The following is a 21604-nucleotide window of genomic DNA, read 5'->3' on the forward strand; positions in this document are numbered from 1 at the left end:
TAGTTATGTTTTAGCATTTTTAGATATTAACTTATTTCCGGGTATCTTCGGAACTACCCACAATGCACTATTTCTCAACGTCATATGAAGAACAGGTTCTACCTAGCTGGTTCCATGCTGGCTAAAGTTAGCTGCTAGCATGTAATTACATTCCAAATTAATTGTTGGCGCTGGTGAGCTATTATGTACATCCACAAAGAAAAAAAACACATAATCCATGCAAAACACTGCATCTCCTCTTCTCCTGTGCATTTGGCAGTAGTGGTAGTCGAGCGAGTGAGTGAGTGAGTGAGTGTTGCAGTAGTGGTTTTCCGTCGTTTGTAACTAGTGTAGTAATACCCACATAGTGTAGTAATACCCTAATAATGTAGTAATACCCACATAGTGTAGTAATACCCTCATAGTGTAGTAATACCCACATTGTGGAGTAATACCCACATAGTTTGGGGCTCCCGAGTGGCACAGCGGTCTAAGGCACTGCATCTCAGTGCTAGAGGTGTCACTACAGACACCCTGGTTTGAATCGAGGCTGTATCACAACCGGCCGTGATTGGGAGTCCCATAAAGCGGCGCACAATTGGCCCAGTGTTGTCCGGGTTTGGCCGGTGTAGGCCTTCATTGTAAATAATAATTTGTTCTTAACTGGCTTGCCTGGTTATACAAAGGTTAAATAAAATATTAGTAATACCCACATTTATTTTTGTATTTATTTTATTTCACCTTTCTTTAACCAGGTAGGCTAGTTGAGAACAAGTTCTCATTTGCAACTGCGACCTGGCCAAGATAAAGCAAACACATACAACAACAAAGAGTTACACATGGAATGAACAAACATACAGTCAATAATATAGTAGAAAAAAAGTATATATACATTGTGTGCAAATGAAGAAAGATAAGGGAGGTAAGGCAATAAATAGGCCATGGTGGCAAAGTAATTACAATATAGCAATTAAACACTGGAATGGTAGATGTGCAGAAGATGAATGTGCAAGTAGAGATACTGTGGTGCAAAGGAGCAGGATAAATAAATAAATACAGTATGGGGATGAGGTAATTGGATGGGCTATTTACAGATGGGCTATGTACAGGTGCAGTGATCTGTGAGCTGCTCTTACAGCTGGTGCCTAAAGCTAGTGAGGGAGATATGTGTCTGCAGTTTCAGTGATTTTTGCAGTTCGCCAACGAGAGCGTACAGATCGCAGTGGTGGGTAGTATATGGGGTTTTGGTGACAAAACGGATGGCACTGTGATAGACTGCATCCAATTTGTTGAGTAGAGTGTTGCAGGCTATTTTGTAAATGACATCGCCGAAGTCGAGGATCGGAAGGATGGTCAGTTTTACGAGGGTATGTTTGGCAGCATGAGTGAAGGATGCATTGTTGCGAAATAGGAAGCCGCTTCTAGAACTAATTTTGGATTGGAGATGTTTAATGTGAATCTGGAAGGAGAGTTTACAGTCTAACCAGACACTTAGGTATTTGTAGTATTTGTAGTACACATATTCTAAGTCAGAACCATCAGAACAGAACTTTCAGAACTTTCCCTCTGAAGGCCTCTCCTTTGCTCTCCTTTGACTTTGGTAGCTAACTCAGCTGTCAATCGGTAAGTCTCTGCTCTCTCCACTTTATATCTGCTGTCTTTTTGTTGTTGTTGTGTTCTGTGGTTTCCTGCCAGTGCTAGACTAGTTGTTTTCTGGCTAACTACTTAGCTATGTAACACAGTGCTAACATAACATTAGCAGGCTGGTAAGGATAGTGTTTTCAGACTAGTAGGGCTAATGTTAGTAGCAACCTGGCAAAGCTGATTTTTAACAATACATTCATAACACAGGAGGTTGGTTGCACCTTAATTGGAGAGGACGGGCTCGTGGTAATGGCTGGAGTGGAATCAGTGGAATGGTATCAAATACATTAAACACATGGTTTCCATGTTTTTGATCCCATTCCATTTCTCCGTTCTGTCCATTATTATGAGCCGTCCTTCCCTCAGCAGCCTCCACTGATTCATAAGTATTTGCTTGTAAGTTGGCAGAACATTTAATTGAAACCACCAGTCATGAGTGCAAACGATTTGGTTTAATTTGAAGTTATACATTGGAAGTTTATTTCTGTTGGAGTTTACACTATAGGGAATAGGCTGGTCCTCCATATTATGCCACAACCACAAATATTTTTTCCGCCATGACTTCGGCATTCTTCGGAATTCTGATCAGTTTTATGTATTAACTAAAAAAATAGAAAAGTGAGGTGTAACTTTGCATTGGGACTTTGATACGTGTTTGGGAACCCTGGTCTGAGGGACCTGTCAGCCCTAAGAGAAATTCAGGAGAGAGGTCACATCTGCTTGCAGTAACACAGAGATCAGCAGACAGAAATATAATTATAGAATGTACATTCGCATTCAGTCAATGTTCTCTGATTCCATAATTCTATATTCATTATCAGGGGAAGTCTCTCTGTCTGTCAGGATGGAGCATCGCTGGGCTGGCTCATGGTGCACTTTACATGTAAACAGCACCATGAGAGCTGCTGCTTAAAGATGGGGCCATGTGGTGGCAGGTGCGTTTCTCTGCCAGACACTTCTCTCTCTCCTCACACACACACACACACACACACACAAACACACACACACACACACACACACACACACACACACACACACACACACACACACACACACACACACACACACACACACACACATCACCAGTGCAGGAGCCCGCCCTTTCAGGGCACTCCACCAAATCAGGGGAGATGTTGCCGACTGTGCTGTCTTGTAGTCCTGCATGTTCCTGTGTCAGACAGTCAGAGTGAGCTAGAGAGGGTAGCAGAATAGGTAATTAAGGAGTGGTAGACCAGTGCAGGAGCCCGCCCTTTCAGGGCACTCCACCAAATCAGGGGAGATGTTGCCGACTGTGCTGTCTTGTAGTCCTGCATGTTCCTGTGTCAGACAGTCAGAGTGAGCTAGAGAGGGTAGCAGAATAGGTAATTAAGGAGTGGTAGACATCAGGGAAGGGTGAGAAATACACACAGTCATCACTATGTCTGCCCCCGAGGTCTGACAAAGAACATAAACTCTGCTTCATACATCTTCTTTATACATGTTCCAGAGCTGTACAAATGCCTACTTACTCACTATGTCCCTCAATGCTTAGTTACACTGTAAAAAACGTGTTTTTACGGTAACTTACTGGTAGCCAGTTACCTGTAAATTACTGTAAAAAGGTACAGTACAGTATGTACTGGTAAACTTTGGTTTATCAGTACATTACTGGAAATAAAGCATTAGAGCCATAGCTATTCATTTTCCAACGCTGAAAAGTTTCATTGGTATATGGATTAACGCTGTAAGAACATACATTTTTTTAGGAGTGTTAAGGGCACAACACTGCTTAGTGTTGTTTTCAAATCGGAATAATGCTAAAATGTTATCTGTCTAAACTGTGAAGTGTAAAATAAATCTACACTTTAAAAACAATTGATTTAACACTTTTTAAGTGGGACCTATATATACAGTGCCTTTGGGAAAAAATTCAGACCCCTTGACTTTTTCCACGTTTTGTTACCTTAAAGCCTTATTCTAAACTGGATTAAATAAATACAAATTCTCAGCAATCTACACATAACACCCCATAATTACAAAGTGAATACAGGTGTTTGGAAACTTAGAAAATGTATTAAAATTTAAAAACAGAAATACCTTATTTACATAAGTGTTCAGATCCTTTGCTATTAGACTCAAAATTGAGCTCAGGTGCATCTTGTTTCCATTGATCATCCTTTAGATGATTCAACGACCTGAGTCCACCTGTGGTGAATTCAGTTGATTTGACATGATTTGGAAAGGCACACACCTGTCTACACGAGGTCGAAGGAATTGACCATAAAGCTCCGAGACAGGATTGTGTGGTGGCACAGATCTGGGGAAGGGTACCAAAAATAACACCAATAACACAGTGGCCTCCATCATTCTTAAATGGAAGAAGTTTGGACCCACCAAGACTCTTCCTACAGCTGGCCGTATGGCCAAACTGAGCAATCGGTGGGGAGAAGGGCCTTGGTCAGGGAGGTGACCAAGAACCCGATGGTCACTCTGTCAGAGCTCTAGAGTTCCTCTATGGAGACGGGAGAACCTTCCAGAAGGACAACAATCTCGGCAGCACTCCACCAATCAGACCCGATGGACGCCATTCCTCGGTAAATGGAACATGACAGCCCGCTTGGAATTTGCCAAAAGACACCTAAAGACTCTCAGACCATGAGAAACAAGATTCTCTGGTCTGAGAGAAACCTCATGTCTGGAGAAAACCTGGCACCATCCCTACGGTGAAGCATGTTGGTGACAGCATCATGCTGTGGGGATGTTTTTCAGCGGCAGGGACTGGGAGACTAGTCAGGATTGAGGCAAAGATGAACAGAGCTTTGCTCAGAGAGATCCTTGAAGAAAACCTGCTCCAGAGCGCTCAGGACCTCAGACGGAGGCAAAGGTTCTCCTTCCAACAGGACAACGACCCTAAGCACACAGCCAAGACAACGCAGGAGTAGCTTCAGGACAAGTCTCTGAATGTCTTTGAGTTGCCCAGCCAGTGCCTGGACTTGAACCCGATCAAACATCTGTGGAGAGACCTGAAAATAGCTGTGCTGCAACTCTCACCCTCCAACCTGACAGAGCTTGAGAGGATCGGCAGAGAAGAATTTGAGAAACTCCCCAAATACAGGTGTGCCCAGTTTGTAGCGTCATATCATAGAAGACTTGTTGCTGTAATTGCTGCCAAAGATGTTTCAACAAAGTACTGAGTAAAGTGTCTAAATACTTATGTAAATGTCTAAATACCTGTTTTTGCTTTGTCAAAATGGGTATTGTGTGTAGATTGACAATTTAATCAATTTTAGAATAAGGCTGTAACGTAACAAAGTTTGGAAAAAGTCAACGTGTCTGAACACTTTCCGAAGACACTGTACACTAGGGAGGTTTTGATTTTAACTCGCCGTGTGATGAATCCCAATAATTATTTTGTACTGTGTACCTGTAGCTCTGTGTGTCTCTACCACTCTCCACCTCAAACCTCCGTCCACATCCCTCCTACCTCCCCATCCTCTTGTCCCCCCCGGGCCTGTCTTCATCTGGGCTGATTGTGTTTCTGTGTGCTCTTGACGAAACAGGCTGGTGCATTACAAGAGGAATGTGTGGCTGTAACCTGTGCCAAACACCTTGTCACAGCAGCATTGTAGAGAACAATAGTCTCAGTGTGGAGAGGCTCTCTCTGCTCCTCTCTCGCAGCATGCCCTGAGCATCACATGTCTCAACCACCAGCCATTACACTGAGGTCAGACTCTGGCTGTGTCTGAAATGGCATCCTTTTCCTTTATAGTGCATTTGGTTTGGTCAGAAAAAAATAGTACACAATCTAGTGAATAGGGTACCATTTCAAACAAAGCTTCTCTCTCTCAGAGAGACCAACCAACCAGGCCTCACCTGACTATGGGTCAGGGTGCAGTGACAAGGGTGGAATTGTCTGGTAGTTTGGGAAGTGTTGCTGACGTGTCATGTTCAGGATGGCAAAGTAGTATCTGTATGACAATGATCCATCACTGTAGCTAAGTTATGTGTAGTCACAGACAGTAGAAGTGGACTGGGTGTTCTATTGCAGTCCAGGACTGTTCTACACTATACATTTATGCTGCTCTTATACTAACGTTAACCCATTCCATTAAATATTGTTTACCAGTTTAGCAAGGAACTAGTAAACCTACACAAGCTACTGGGGAATCCACACCCGCCTACTTTTTATTTTTCTTCCACCTCAGTATTCGGAGACCACTCTGGTCTGGTGGAAGTGTCGCCGCCGTGTCGGCTCTCCATAGCCGACTGGCCGGTGCTCAGCAGGGTACCATCCCCGAAGGGGTCTCCCCCTTCCCTGGAGAACGAAGCTATTCTCGACCCAGCCAACCAACCATGGAGAAGCGTCACTCGTATTGGAAGTTGAAGTAAGCGTCCTCTGGCAACGGGGTTCTCCTTGGAGATGTTGAGCCCGACCTGACACAGACCAGAAACGGCTTTTCCGCCCTGGACCCAGAGGTTCCAGCGCCTTCTTCCTTTGGGGCTTCCCATTCAAGATCGGATCCGGAAGTACCTACGTCTTCGTCCTCTGTCCTGTCTCCCTCTCCAGTGGCTTCTAACTTGGGTTCAGATCCTCGGAGCTCCCACCCTCATCATTCCGTGAGGCTGCCATTTAACATCGCCAGCTGTCATCATAGGCAGCTCTATGGTGAGAAACATCTTAGTTCACAAGGCAAAAACCCTGTGCTACCCAGGAGCACGAGTACAGTATATCACAAGGCTGCCACTGACTGATCTATGACAGATGACGGGAGCTGACACTGTCGTAGTCCATGTGAGGTCAAATGACATCAGGAGGGCTAGTTTCGGGAAATCTGGAAGTCTATTTTAAAGAACTAATTTTAGCATTAAAAGACTCCAAAAAACGGCCAATCATTTCAGGTCCAGTACCATCGTTGGACCTTGGGTGTCAAAGATTCAGCAGGCTACTGGCATTACACATCTGGCTAAAATAGTATTGTAGCTCTGCTGGAGTCACTTGTATACATGTAGATAACTTTGACACCTTCTGGAAACAGAAGATACTCTTCAGGAATGACAGAGTCCATCCAAATCTGAGAAACATGGTCCATGAAGTCAACAACTTGCTTGTAGCAGAAGACATTCATATTCTGAGTATCTCTGAAACTCACTAAGATAATACCTTTGATGATACAGAGGTAGCATTACATGGTTATAAAATGTACAGAAAAGACAGAAATGCCAACGGGGGTGGTGTTGCGGTCTGTATAAAGAAACACGTACATATAAAGCTTAGAGACGATCAAATGTTAAATACTGTTGAAGTAATGTGACCACAGGTTCATCTGCCTCACCTAAAGCCCATTCTTGTGGGAAGCTGCTATAGACCACCAAGTGCTAACAGTCAGTATCTGGATAATATGTGTGAAATGCTTGATAATGTATGTGATATCAACAGAGAAGTATATTCTCTGGGTGATTTAAATATTGACTGGCTCTCATCAAGCTGTCCACTCAAGAAAAATCTTCAAACTGTAACCAGTGGCTGCAACCTGAATCAGATTGTCAGTCAACCTACCAGAGTATTGACAAACAGCACAGGAATTAAATCATCAACACGTATTGATCACATGTTTACTAATCCTGCAGAAATTTGATTTAAAGCAGTATCCAAATCCATAGGATGTAGTGATCATGATATAATAGCCATATCTAGGAAAACTAAAGTTCCAAAGGCTGGGCCTAATATAGTGTAAGAGGTCATACAATACGTTTTGTAGTGATTCATATGTTGATTATGTAAAGAATATTTGCTGGTCTGTGGTGTGAAATGAGGAGCAACCAGACGCTGCACTTGACACATTTCTGAAATTGCCTATTCCAGTTACTAATAAGCACGCACTCATTAAGAAAATGACTGTTAAATCCCCTTGGATTGATGAGGAATTGAAGAATTTTATGGGTTGAGTGGGATGAGGAAAAATGTATGGCAAGTAAGTCTGGCAGCCCAACTGATTGGCAAACGTATTGCAAATTGAGAAATCATGTGACTAAGCAAAATAACATTAAAATAAACTATACTATGAAACAAAGATAAACTACATAAAGAATGATAGTAAACCGAATTGGAGCACCTTAAATAACATTTTGGGGAAAAAAGCCAACTGGGCTCCATCATTCATTGAATCAGATGGCTCATTTATCACAAAACCCACTGATATTGCCAACTACTTTAATGACTTTTTCATTGGCAAGATAAGCAAACTTAGAAATGACATGCCAGCAACAAATGCTGACACTACACATCCAAGTATATCAAACCAAATTATGAAAGACAGGAATTGTACTTTTGAATTCCGTAAAGTCAGTGTGGAAGAGGTGAAAAAATTATTGTTGTCCATCAACACTGACAAGCCACTGGGGTCTGACAATCTGGATGGAAAATAACTGAGGATAATAGCGGACGATATTGCCACTCCTATTTTCAACATCTTCAAGTTAAGCCTACTAGAAAGTGTGTGCCCTCAGGCCTGGAGGGAAGCTAAAGTAATTCCGCTACCCAAGAATAGTAAAGCCCCCTTTGCTGGCTCAAATAGCCGACCAATCAGCCTATTACCAACCCTTAGTAAACTTCTGGGAAAAATGGTGTTTGACCAGATACAATGCAATTTCACAGGAAACAAATTGACAACAGACTTTCAGTACGCTTATAGGCAAGGACACTCAACAAGCACAGCACTTGCACAAATGACTGATGATTGACAATAAAATAAATTGAAGCTAAATTATTGTGTGGGCTGTCTTAGACTTCAGTACAACTTTTGACATTAACGATCATAGTCTGCTGCTGGAATAACGTACACTACCGTTCAAAAGTGTGGGGTTACTTAGAAATGTTGTTTTTTAAAGTCCATTAAAATAACATTAAATAGATCCGAAATACAATGTAGACATTGTTAGTGTTGTAAATGACTATTGTAGCTGGAAATGGCAGATGTCTTGCTCCCTCGGCTATTTCCTGAGGTCCCCGATCATTTCCTTTGTTTTGTTGACGTTGAGTTGTTTTCCTGACACCACACTCTGAGTGCCCTCACCTCCTCCCTGTAGTCTGTCTCGTCGTTGTTGGTAATCAAGCCCGCTACTGTTGTGTTGTCTGCAAGCTTAATGATTGAGTTGGAGGCATGCATGGCCACGCAGTGATGGGTGAACAGGGAGTACAGGAGGGGGCTGAGCATGCACCCTTGTGGGTCCTCAGTGATGAGGATCAGCGAAGTGTAGATGTTGTTTCCTACAGACCGCAAAGCCGACAGTCAGTATTCCCCTAAGACCGCGACAGTAAAGGAACCTATGGGATTAGTTGCTGAAGCATGTGGGGCATGTGAATTACTTTTTTCTCTCCCAAGTATGGTATGGGAGCAGAGACAGAGATGGTAAGACAGCAAGAATGGGATTTGACACCGTTTAAATCATTTGCAATGGCATTCTAAGAAGGCTGCGTTACCCTCTTTCCTCCCTCTCCTCCATAATGATAAAGACCAGGGCACATCCCCAGCTCCCCTTGGGGTACTATTACAGTATGCCATCTCTTAGTGAGACACTGAAAAGACAAAGGCTTCCTCGGGGTGAATGGTTCCTCACAGAACCTCCAGGCGTCCTTGCCAGTCGACAATTAACTTCTTTCAAAGTGGGTATGGAGACGACAACTCATGGAGCTCCAGCTCTTATTGTGTGAGGGGGGAGAGAACAGGCAGTTCTTACCTAAGTCAGAGCCTCAGAGCCCAGGGAGGAGCAACAGTGATAGGCTACAGTAGGTGTTTCCCAGTGACAATCAGCAAGACAGTCTGTCAAACTGCCAGCCAGCCAGCTAACCCCTTTCTTCAGTCCCCTGATTCATATGACAGTTGTTTCCCATAGCCAGCCAGCCCCTCCCCAGAGTCCTCAGGGTTCATGTGTCTCTTTCTCTCCATGGGATCCCACCTCCCTTTCACAGCCCGTCTCTTTATTAGAGGGTTTCCCAGTGTCTCTCTGAACTCTTCTTTACTCTTCTGAGCCAGACGTTTGCATCATTGTGTGCATCCCAAATTAACCAAAAATGACCCATAGGTTTCTGGCCAAAGGTAGGGCACTATAAAGGAAATAGGGTGCCATTGGGGACACAATTATTGTCCTTTCACACTTGAGGTTTTCTGCTCTGATTCAGGGGGGTTGGGTTAAATGCAGAAGACACATTAAATGGATTCAGTTGTCCAACTGACTAGGTATCCCCTTTCCCTTCCCTTTCCCATTCTGTTTCTTTGCAGGACTAATAGACACCCTCATCCTAAGAAATTACCCCCTCTTTACACTACCTGCTATCGACTTTCCCCTCTGTAGTACCTGGTATTGACAGAATCACAGTGTCACCATTGTTCACACTGCCTCAGATTACTGTCAAACAAGGGTAACAACAGGTAGTGGCATGCGTCCCCAAATGGTACCCCATTCCCTTTATAGTGCACCACTTTTGACCGGGTACCACACAGTTCTGGCCAAAAGTACTGCACTACATAGGAGATAGGGTGTGATTTGGGACGCATATACTGTTGTCACATCCCCTTGCTCATCAATACGGGCTTGGCTGCTGTCTGTCACGGTTGCCGATGTCTTTTGCAATGTCACTTATCCATCAAGCGTTCAAGTTACTGTACTCTAGCTTGTCCCATTGAAGCCTGTTAATTACTGTAACGGCAACAAACTTGGCAAAGGGGCAGGATTCGATTAACAATACTTTTTCAGAAAAAGTTGGGTTTTTATTTAAACAGCAAAACACAGCGAAATAAATAGGTTTCAATAGAAACATGAAGCTTGAGCCTCCCGAGTGGCACAGCAGGCACTGCATCACAGTGTTAGAGGCATCAGTACAAATCGGGTTTGATCCCGGGTTGTGTCGCTGCTAGCCGCGACCAGGAGACCCGTGAGGCGGCGCACAGTTGGCCCTGGGTCATCCGGGTTAGGGGAGGGTTTGGCCGGCTAGGATTGCTCTTTGCTCTCAACCTTCGCCTCTCCCAAGTCCGTACGGGAGTTGCAGCGATGGGACAAGACTGTAACTTCCAATTGGATATCATGAAAAAGGGGTAAAAAGTACAACAACAAAAACGGTTATGCCTGGTACTGATCCTTGTCCTGGTCCTGTCTTCACCAGTTTACTTACAGTATATACTGTAGATATCCTAAGCTTCTGCGTCAGTTATTTCAAGGTCCTTTCAACTTATTTCCTTCAGAGCTTTCCCTTTCCAGAGTACCTGGAGATGGGGTGTATTTCCTCTTTTCACACACAAGGGAGAAGGAGGGAAGCATGGAAAGTGATTTCAGGCATAGATTGTGTTACGTTTTTATGCAGAATTTGGCAGAGGCTGGCATTTGACCACACTTATCCTTCCAGATGATCATACCTGGGAAAGCAGGGGACCCTCTCTATCTGAATGCAATTCATCCAGAGTGAAATTGCGTCTCGCACTCCGGCCTCACTCTCCACAGATCCATGACGAGAAATTCCATAGGTGGATTAGTCACGCCTTGGCCTAGCCATATTTACATTGGGGATGTATTTCACAGTGTTTTAAAGGCAACCACCTCACTGCAGCTCAAGGCTGTGGGATGAACAGGCCAATCACAGAGGAGAGCACAGACCATGACTGATGGGGTGGTCTCACATATCAAGATGTGAAGGAAAGAAGTCACAGGCTATGTGTGTGTATGTGTGTGTGTGTGTGTGAAAGAGAATGCATTTAATGGATGACTGGTGCCTTCGTTCAGTGTTTCTCAACTTTTTTATACCAAGGACGACCAGCAAGCTATGTTCACTCGTGTCAGGGTCCACTTACCTTAAAACTATCATTGTATTATATACAGTATATCATATACACTAACCACCACTCTCTCTCTGTGTCTCCAGAGGACCAGATTCCCCATGGGTTCCCCACCATAGATATGGGACCCCAGCTGAAGGTTGTAGAGCGGACCCGTACAGCCACCATGCTGTGTGCTGCCAGTGGCAACCCCGACCCAGAGATCTCCTGGTTCAAGGACTTCCTCCCTGTAGATATCAACAGCAGCAACGGAAGAATCAAACAGCTCCGCTCAGGTACAGAGTCTCCGCACGGTCCCCACATACTGTACATGGTTATTTCTGAGAAACACAGACACAGTATTTTGCCCCATGTTAAACACACGCAATAAAATCACTAAAATTCAATATATATTCCAACGCTGTGTTGAACAATGATGAGAATATACATTTATTTGTGTAGAATGTATTTTTTACATTTAAAATGTAATTGCCAAATCACTCCTTAAAGTTGTGAATAAGTGTTTTTCTACATTCATTTAACTGCATACAGCTTTGTAATTCCCCCAGTGGCTCCTGAAAGGGATTGCTGCTGCTGTTCTGTGCCTGTGGTGCCTTCAGTACCAGATGCAGGCAGCCATTCGTCTTAAAATTATAACTAACCACAAGGCTCAGTACAACTCAGAAAGGTGGCCTGTTTCCAAGCACTTATTTAGTCAGTAAGGCAGGCGCAGCAAAGCTGTCCGGCTGTGCACTTCATACCTTTGTACTATAGGCCTATATAGGCCTAGGCCCCTCCCTACAGTCAGTTTTGAGGGGGAAACAGTGCACAAATATGTATGAGTCTGGGTCCCTACTCCCTAAACCCTTAGCATCAATGCAACCTCCAAAAGCATTCCAGATAGGCATCAACTCTTGAACCCCAGCTCTGGCAGCATAGAATATAATATAGAAACAGAGGTATAATTGCAGTGTTTCACCTCTGGCTCCTATCCACAGACACAGAGAGAGGAAAGGCTGAGAGAAGCAGTAGGATATCTCTGGTCTGCATTGTAAATGGCACCGTATCCCCTGTATAGAACTCTATAGGGCTCTGGTCAAAAGCAGTGCACTATAAAGGGATATAAAGAGAGTAGGATGCCATTTGGGACACAGGCTATGTGTAGCTTTGAAGCCTGTGGAAGCTGGAGGATTTCCCCAGGCAGGCTTCAGCTGCAGAGGCCTCAGGTGAAGACAGATCCTCCCGCCATGATGTATTATTAACATGACAGCACAGCAATTTTCTTCAATTTGGTTCATAGCGCTGGCTTGCCTTCCTCGTCACACATTGGCTGCATTCCTAACTGTAACCTTATTCCCATCATAGTGCACTACTTTTGACCAGAGCCCTGGGTTCTGGTCAAAAGTAGGGCACTATGTAGGGAAAAGTGTACCATTTGGGATGCACATTAATCCCACTGCAGTCAAGCCCAAATGGGCATGTCTCTTTTTTCTCTTCTTGTTTAAGTGCTGCCCGTTCGCTAAATGTCTGTCAGAGGTCAACTTGACATTCAAGCAATTTATTTGTTCCAATACAATTCATTACGCGCTCGTGAGATTACATTTGCTCATAAATTAGTATCCCTATTATAGGACCTTTTATCCATCAAGGAATGCTAATAGCCAAAATTTTCCATTTGAGACCTTTGCACTCTGGTAGCAAATGAAAGACAAGTCAGTATGTGTCTTTTGCGTCAAATGAAGCTCAGAGCTCTGTCCCCCGTCTACTAAGTCTGGATCCCAAATGTCATGCTATTCCCTACATAGGGTGACATTTGGGATGCAGTCTTAAACATGTCATTGTCTCCCGGTAATTACCGATAGGCTTGTCCAAACCAGGAAGTCTGGCCCCTGACATCGATCAACACTGTTTACAATGCAGGCCACACAAAAAGCAAACAGACACTCATCCTGACACTCCTCCTCTGCTGTCCTGGGGATCTGATAGGGAGGAAGAGAGGTGTGGGAGAGGAGTAGGAGTGGAAGAGGAGGAGGATTAGTGTCTCTAGAAGTGGCTAAACCTCTATCCTTTCCGGTAAATACTCCTGGAGTAGCAGGTGCACCAGGCCACGGCTCTGTGTGTGGAGTAGTCACTCAAACTCTTCTGGGTCCTCCTGACTCACCAGGGTTGGATCCCAAATGTCACCTTTACCTCTTTATAGTGCACCTCATTCCCTTTATAGTGCAATACTTTTGAAAGGGGCTTTATTCAAATGTAGTACACTATATAGGAAATAGAGGGTCATTAGGGACACAGCCTAGGTGATTGGTGATTCTCTCCACTGCAGCCTGCTAGTAACATAATGAGCTGAGTTTTATTATGCCATCCTTGAATTATTATGAATATGTATATGGATAATGATGACATGATAAAATGTGTTAAATATATACGGTCATAATATTATGTCCTTGTGAAGGCAGAGCATGGACTAATTAAATCAACGGTAATAGGTTATTGTTGTGCATTAACCCCAATGTATTTCTTCAACATATAGGAAAATTAATACCTGCCTACTGTATCCAGGATATTGCGAAAACATAATAAAGTACTATTATTTTTCACAATTTACCTAGTACCTGCTACACTGAAATCTGTCATGGACAAAGCATGTGATATTCATACTGAACTAAAACCAACCTGGGCTCAGTACATGGAGGCTGTATGTCTGTCCTGGCAGGTCTCAGCGTAGACCCAGTCCTCTTTAAGCTGCTGATGACCTCATCAACATGGGACACACAGCTTTTAGGGGGCTCTCCGTCCTCTTTTCTCAACCCCTCTCCTCCACCTCTATGCTCCTGTTTAATGAGTGGATACTGGTTTGAATTTATTATCCAGATCGTGTGTATCTGTATAGTAACCAAACCGACTCCTCCAACGTTTGTCGCATATGACTAAATATGCCCAAATGACCCCGTACTAACAACTACAAGAATAATCAATGAAATCAAACAATATTTTATTTATGCAGCTAATTAGTTAGAGGGTGGTCCACAAAAAAAAAGAATAACACTGCACCCACCTAAGACTTTCTCTCACAATGCAGCAGCAATATCACAACTTAGGCTATTGTATTCCAGGGCACAGGTTTCTTAGTATTACATCAGATACTGTTGTAGCCTGTGTTGGTGTTAACCTCGTTACGACAGGAAGCTGAACAGCCCAGATTAGTTAACCTGTCTAGAGTTAGTCTGTAGACCTTATCAGAATGTCTTAGGTAACAGCCAGAAAAAGGCCTGTTTTGGGTGAACGGCGAATCACTATTCAAGGTTGATGTTAACACCTGGCCATCAACACGAACAAGCAGGTGGGGAGAATAAGTAGCTTTGCCATCATAGCAGACCCGCAGCTCAGTAGTACAAATAGCCAGGTGTACAGCATAAAAAATGATGGGGAGAAAACAAATATCCAGGTGTACACAACATAAAGAGTCCGGATTATAGCACACAGCAGGCAAGTGCAGAGCAGAAGTAGAATCTTGCCCCTTAGTCGGGTTACCACTCTGTTACCACTCTGGTACTCTCACCCAACACAACAAAACACAAAATTGTGTAATATCCAGAAATTTAAAAAGCTATTTTTTTTATAAACGTGTTGAGGGAGAAATAGCTTCTGGAATTCAATACTCAAGTTCTTCTTCACTCTGCGGTTTCTTCTCTTTATTCCTTCTTTCATCTTTGTACTAATGCTTCTCTCTAATCTTATTTGCATTCAAATTACCTCTCCAGGTGGTACACCAATCAGAGGTAAGAATGCTGGGTACACAAAAAAATTGTCCACTCACGTCATCCTTCCTGTCCTCCTCCTCATTATCCTCCTCCATTCCCTCCACCTTTCACCTCACAATGTCCTCATCACCAGTTGTCTCACTCTCTCTCTGGGCCCTGACTCCTTCTCCACATCAGTACATGACCCTTTGTAAGTCTGTCTGGTCAATGGCACCTCTAAAAACACAAACGTCAAATAACGAATCTACAAAATCCTTACTACACATCCCACTCAAATTAAACTGTCTTAACGTTCACCTAAGAAAACTGTAACCCCATAGAAAGATGGACCTGCTTAAACTGTAGATTAACAAAACATATGATTCACATTTTGAATGGCAGCTCTATCCTGAGCGTGGATCGTGATCTCTTGACCACTCTTTCAGTTTTTATATTCCTAGACTCCTCGCGATGAGCCTGACATTACTGTATTTCCATTCCCCACGTATGGCGGGATTGACACCTGCTATGATTAGTAGTCTGTGATGTGTTTTAGAGGTGGTCAACGATGACCCCTGTCTGAGCACTGTCCTGAGAGGCTGTAGTCAGAGGCAGGAAGGAGGAAGAGGTACTAGATTGCATTATTAAAGATTCAACTTCTTTGGGCAGAGTGAGAGTGGAGCTTCTGTCAGCTAGCTACACTCTTTATTGAGGGTCCTAGAATCTCCATGTCTGCGCCTCAAATGGCACCCTATTTCCTACATAGTGCCCTAGTCAAAAGGTAGTGCACTATGAATAGGGTGCCATTGGGGAAGCAGACCATCTCGCTGACTGAGAAGTTGTCTTATACCTCTGGCTCATTTTATACAAGGGAGAAAAGCGAGAGCAGGCTTTGGTGATTGGGTCAGTAGGAACTTCCCAATTTGCCTGCTGCTCACCTCGTTGTCTCTCTCCAGAGATAAAGAACATCTCATCTCATCAAGGGATCTCACTGCCATGAAAACGTGCTGAAAGGAAACGTGTTCCAAATGCCACCTTTGTTATGGTGAGTGAATGAGGACCCAAAAGCGAACTAACTTAAACAGAGCTTCTTTAATGACCAAACATAGGTAGGCTCAGATAGACCGGCAGATTCCGACAGGACAGGACAAGGTTACAGCAAACATGACGATAGTCTGGCTCAGGCATGAAACACAAACAAGAATCCGACAAGGACAGGAACAGAAACAGAGAGAGATATAGGGACCTAATCAGAGGGAAAAAGGGAACAGGTGGGAAACGGGGTGAATGGGTAGTTAGAGGAGACAAGGAACAGCTGGGAGAAAGCGGGGGAGAAAAGGTAACCTAACAACGACCAGCAGAGGGAGACAGGGTGAAGGGAAAGGACAGAGACAAGACACAACATGACAGTACCCCCCCACTCACCGAGCGCCTCCTGGCGCACTCGAGGAGGAAACCTGGCGGCAACGGAGGAAATCCTCGATCAGCGCACGGTCCAGCACGTCCCGAGAGGGAACCCAACTCCTCTCCTCAGGACCGTACCCCTCCCAATCGACAAGGTACTGGTGACCACGGCCCCGAGGACGCATGTCCAAAATCCTGCGGACCCTGTAGATGGGTGCGCCCTCGACAAGGATGGGGGGGGGGGGGGGAAGACGAGCGGGGGCGCGAAGAACGGGCTTAATACAGGAGACATGGAAGACCGGATGGACGCGACGAAGGTATCGCGGAAGAAGAAGTGGAACTGCGACAGGAGTGATGACCCGAGAAATACGGAACGGACCAATGAACCGCGGGGTCAACTTGCGAGATGCCGTCTTAAGGGGAAGGTTCTGAGTGGAGAGCCAAACTCTCTGACCGCGACAATATCTAGGACTCTTAGTTCTACGCTTATTAGCAGCCCTCACAGTCTGCGCCCTATAACGGCAAAGTGCAGACCTGACCCTCTTCCAGGTGCGCTCGCAACGTTGGACAAAAGCCTGAGCGGAGGGGACGCTGGACTCGGCGAACTGACATGAGAACAGCGGAGGCTGGTACCCGAGGCTACTCTGAAAAGGAGATAGCCCGGTCGCAGACGAAGGAAGCGAGTTGTGGGCGTATTCTGCCCAGGGGAGCTGTTCTGACCAAGACGCAGGGTTGCGAAAAGAAAGACTGCGTAAGATGCGACCAATTGCGGACCTCTGTCCGAAACGACGTCTGACGGAAGGCCATGAATTCTGAAAACATTCTCGATGATGATTTGTGCCGTCTCTTTAGCAGAAGGAAGCTTAGCAAGGGGAATGAAATGAGCCGCCTTAGAGAACCTATCGACAACCGTAAGAATAACAGTCTTCCCCGCTGACGAAGGCAGTCCGGTGACAAAATCTAAGGCGATGTGAGACCACGGTCGAGAGGGAATAGGAAGCGGCCTGAGACGGCCGGCAGGAGGAGAGTTACCGGACTTAGTCTGCGCGCAGACCGAACAAGCAGCCACGAAACGACGCGTGTCATGCTCCCGGGTGGGCCACCAAAAACGCTGGCGAATGGAAGCAAGCGTACCCCGAACACCAGGGTGGCCGGCTAACTTGGCAGAGTGAGCCCACTGAAGAACGGCCAGACGAGTAGGAACGGGAACGAAAAGAAGGTTCCTAGGACAAGCGCGCGGCGACGGAGTGTGAGTGAGCGCTTGTTTTACCTGCCTCTCAATTCCCCAGACAGTCAACCCGACAACACGCCCCTCAGGGAGAATCCCCTCGGGGTCAGTGGAGGCTACTGAAGAACTGAAGAGACGAGACAAAGCATCAGGCTTGGTGTTCTTAGAGCCCGGACGATAAGAAATCACGAACTCGAAACGAGCGAAAAACAGCGCCCAACGCGCCTGACGCGCATTAAGTCGTTTGGCAGAACGGATGTACTCAAGGTTCCTATGGTCAGTCCAAACGACAAAAGGAACGGTCGCCCCCTCCAACCACTGTCGCCATTCGCCTAGGGCTAACCGGATGGCGAGCAGTTCGCGGTTACCCACATCATAGTTACGTTCCGACGGCGACAGGCGATGAGAAAAATACGCGCATGGGTGGACCTTGTCGTCAGAGAGGGAGCGCTGAGAAAGAATGGCTCCCACGCCCACCTCTGACGCGTCAACCTCGACAACGAACTGTCTAGAGACGTCAGGTGTAACAAGGATAGGAGCGGATGTAAAACGATTCTTGAGGAGATCAAAAGCTCCCTGGGCGGAAACGGACCACTTAAAGCACGTCTTGACAGAAGTAAGGGCTGTGAGAGGAGCGGCCACCTGACCGAAATTACGGATGAAACGACGATAGAAGTTCGCGAAGCCGAGAAAGCGCTGCAGCTCGACGCGTGACTTAGGGACGGGCCAATCAATGACAGCTTGGACTTTAGCGGGATCCATCTTAATGCCTTCAGCGGAAATAACAGAACCGAGAAATGTGACGGAGGAGGCATGAAAAGTGCACTTCTCAGCCTTCACAAAAAGACAATTCTCTAAAAGGCGCTGGAGGACACGTCGAACGTGCTGAACATGAATCTGGAGTGACGGTGAAAAAATCAGGATATCGTCAAGGTAAACGAAAACAAAGATGTTCAGCATGTCTCTCAGGACATCATTGACTAATGCCTGAAAGACAGCTGGAGCGTTAGCGAGGCCGAAAGGAAGAACCCGGTATTCAAAGTGCCCTAACGGAGTGTTAAACGCCGTCTTCCACTCGTCCCCCTCCCTGATGCGCACGAGATGGTAAGCGTTACAAAGGTCCAACTTAGTGAAAAACCTGGCTCCCTGCAGGATCTCGAAGGCTGAAGACATAAGAGGAAGCGGATAACGATTCTTAACTGTTATGTCATTCAGCCCTCGATAATCTATGCAGGGGCGCAGAGACCCGTCCTTCTTCTTGACAAAAAAAAACCCCGCTCCGGCGGGAGAGGAGGAGGGGACTATGGTACCGGCGTCAAGAGCTACAGACAAATAATCCTCGAGAGCCTTACGTTCGGGAGCCGACAGAGAGTATAGTCTACCCCGGGGGGGAGTGGTTCCCGGAAGGAGATCAATACTACAATCATACGACCGGTGTGGAGGAAGAGAGGTGGCCCTGGACCGACTGAACACCGTGCGCAGATCGTGATATTCCTCCGGCACCCCTGTCAAATCACCAGGCTCCTCCTGTGAAGAAGAGACAGAGGAAACAGGAGGGATAGCAGACATTAAACATTTCACATGACAAGAGACGTTCCAGGAGAGGATAGAATTACTAGACCAATTAATGGAAGGATTATGACAAACTAGCCAGGGATGGCCCAAAACAACAGGTGTAAAAGGTGAACGAAAAATCAAAAAAGAAATGGTTTCGCTATGATTACCAGAAACAGTGAGGGTTAAAGGTAGCGTCTCACGCTGAATCCTGGGGAGAGGACTACCATCCAGGGCGAACAAGGCCGTGGACTCCCTTAACTGTCTGAGAGGAATGTCATGTTCCCGAGCCCAGGTCTCGTCCATAAAACAGCCCTCCGCCCCAGAGTCTATTAAGGCACTGCAGGAAGCTGACGAACCGGTCCAGCGTAGATGGACCGACAAGGTAGTGCAGGATCTTGAAGGAGAGACAGGAGTAGTAGCGCTCACCAGTAGCCCTCCGCTTACTGATGAGCTCTGGCTTTTACTGGACATGAAGTGACAAAATGACCAGCAGAACCGCAATAGAGACAGAGGCGGTTGGTGATTCTCCGTTCCCTCTCCTTAGTCGAGATGCGGATACCTCCCAGCTGCATAGGCTCAGCTCCCGAGCCGGCAGAGGAAGATGGTAGTGATGCGGAGAGGGGGGCAACGGAGAACGCGAGCTCCTTTCCACGAGCTCGGTGACGCAGATCAACCCGTCGCTCAATGCGAATAGCGAGTTCAATCAGGGAATCCACGCTGGAAGGGACCTCCCGGGAGAGAATCTCATCCTTTACCTCTGCGCGGAGACCCTCCAGAAAACGAGCGAGCAAAGCCGGCTCGTTCCAGCCACTGGAGGCAGCAAGAGTGCGAAACTCAATAGAGTAGTCTGTTATGGATCGATTACCTTGACATAGGGAAGACAGGGCCCTGGAAGCCTCCTCCCCAAAAACAGATCGATCAAAAACCCGTATCATCTCCTCCTTAAAGTCCTGATACTGGTTAGTACACTCAGCCCTTGCCTCCCAGACTGCCGTGCCCCACTCACGAGCCCGTCCAATAAGGAGAGATATGACGTAGGCGACACGAGCAGTGCTCCTGGAGTAAGTGTTGGGCTGGAGAGAAAACACAATATCACACTGGGTGAGGAACGAACGGCATTCAGTGGGCTCCCCAGAGTAACACGGCGGGTTATTGATTCTGGGCTCCGGAGATTCGAAAGCCCTGGAAGTGGCCGGTGGATCGAGGCGGAGATGGTGAACCTGTTCTGTGAGGTTGGAGACTTGGGTGGCCAGGGTCTCAACGGCATGTCGAGCAGCAGACACTTCCTGCTCGTGTCTGCCTAGCATCGCTCCCTGGATCCCGACGGCTGAGTGGAGAGGATCCGAAGTCGCTGGGTCCATTCTTGGTCGGATTCTTCTGTTATGGTGAGTGAATGAGGACCCAAAAGCGAACTAACTTAAACAGAGCTTCTTTAATGACCAAACATAGGTAGGCTCAGATAGACCGGCAGATTCCGACAGGACAGGACAAGGTTACAGCAAACATGACGATAGTCTGGCTCAGGCATGAAACACAAACAAGAATCCGACAAGGACAGGAACAGAAACAGAGAGAGATATAGGGACCTAATCAGAGGGAAAAAGGGAACAGGTGGGAAACGGGGTGAATGGGTAGTTAGAGGAGACAAGGAACAGCTGGGAGAAAGCGGGGGAGAAAAGGTAACCTAACAACGACCAGCAGAGGGAGACAGGGTGAAGGGAAAGGACAGAGACAAGACACAACATGACAACCTTATTCGCTATACTGCGTTACTTTTGACCGGAGCCCAATGGGCCCTTGACAAAAGTAGTGCACTGTGCCACAAGATCCAATTAAAGAGGAATGGAAAAGGATAATACATATTATCTTTTTCCAGATGTAACTATGAGGCAATAACCAGCCACTGCTGCATTCCTCTGCTCTTCGCACATCGGAAACAGGATTGCCCTAGCCTACACCAAGCGTTGATCACTAGAAGTTAAGGCTAGAGGGAGAAAGCTAAGACCTTGGAAAGAGAACTGTACATCGAAGAAAGTCTTACCTGAGTTGGGCTCTGTGTGTGTGTGTGTGTGTGTGTGGGGGGGGGGGTAGTTACAGGGGAGAGGGGGTATGAATGAGCCAATCGGAGGCTTGTCTGCGTATATGTGACGTTTGTAGCAGCAGGATACACATCTCAGGCAGAATCCTCTAGATGATTGTAACATGGTGGCTGCTGGATGAAGATATCTCTGGGCGCCCATCCATCTCACCTAACTCCAGATTCA

At 46.0% G+C, this 21604-nt stretch overlaps 1 protein-coding gene across 9 annotated transcripts in view; it reads left to right on the forward strand.

Annotated features, from left to right (window-relative positions):
- LOC110521733 (receptor-type tyrosine-protein phosphatase F) overlaps nt 1-21604 on the forward strand; it is a 338288-nt gene that overhangs the window by 176668 nt on the left and 140016 nt on the right. For 5 of the 9 annotated variants that reach the window (XM_036968463.1, XM_036968467.1, XM_036968466.1 and 2 more), the window contains exon 5: nt 11516-11704. In XM_036968463.1, the coding sequence (XP_036824358.1) occupies nt 11516-11704 (189 nt within the window). Of the gene's footprint in view, nt 1-11515; nt 11705-15172; nt 15191-21604 lie in introns of all 9 variants that reach the window. The other 4 variants (XM_036968461.1, XM_036968462.1, XM_036968464.1 and 1 more) reach the window with 1 other exon arrangement.

The sequence above is a fragment of the Oncorhynchus mykiss genome, chromosome 30, assembly GCF_013265735.2.
Source record: "Oncorhynchus mykiss isolate Arlee chromosome 30, USDA_OmykA_1.1, whole genome shotgun sequence".
Lineage (NCBI taxonomy): Eukaryota > Metazoa > Chordata > Actinopteri > Salmoniformes > Salmonidae > Oncorhynchus > Oncorhynchus mykiss.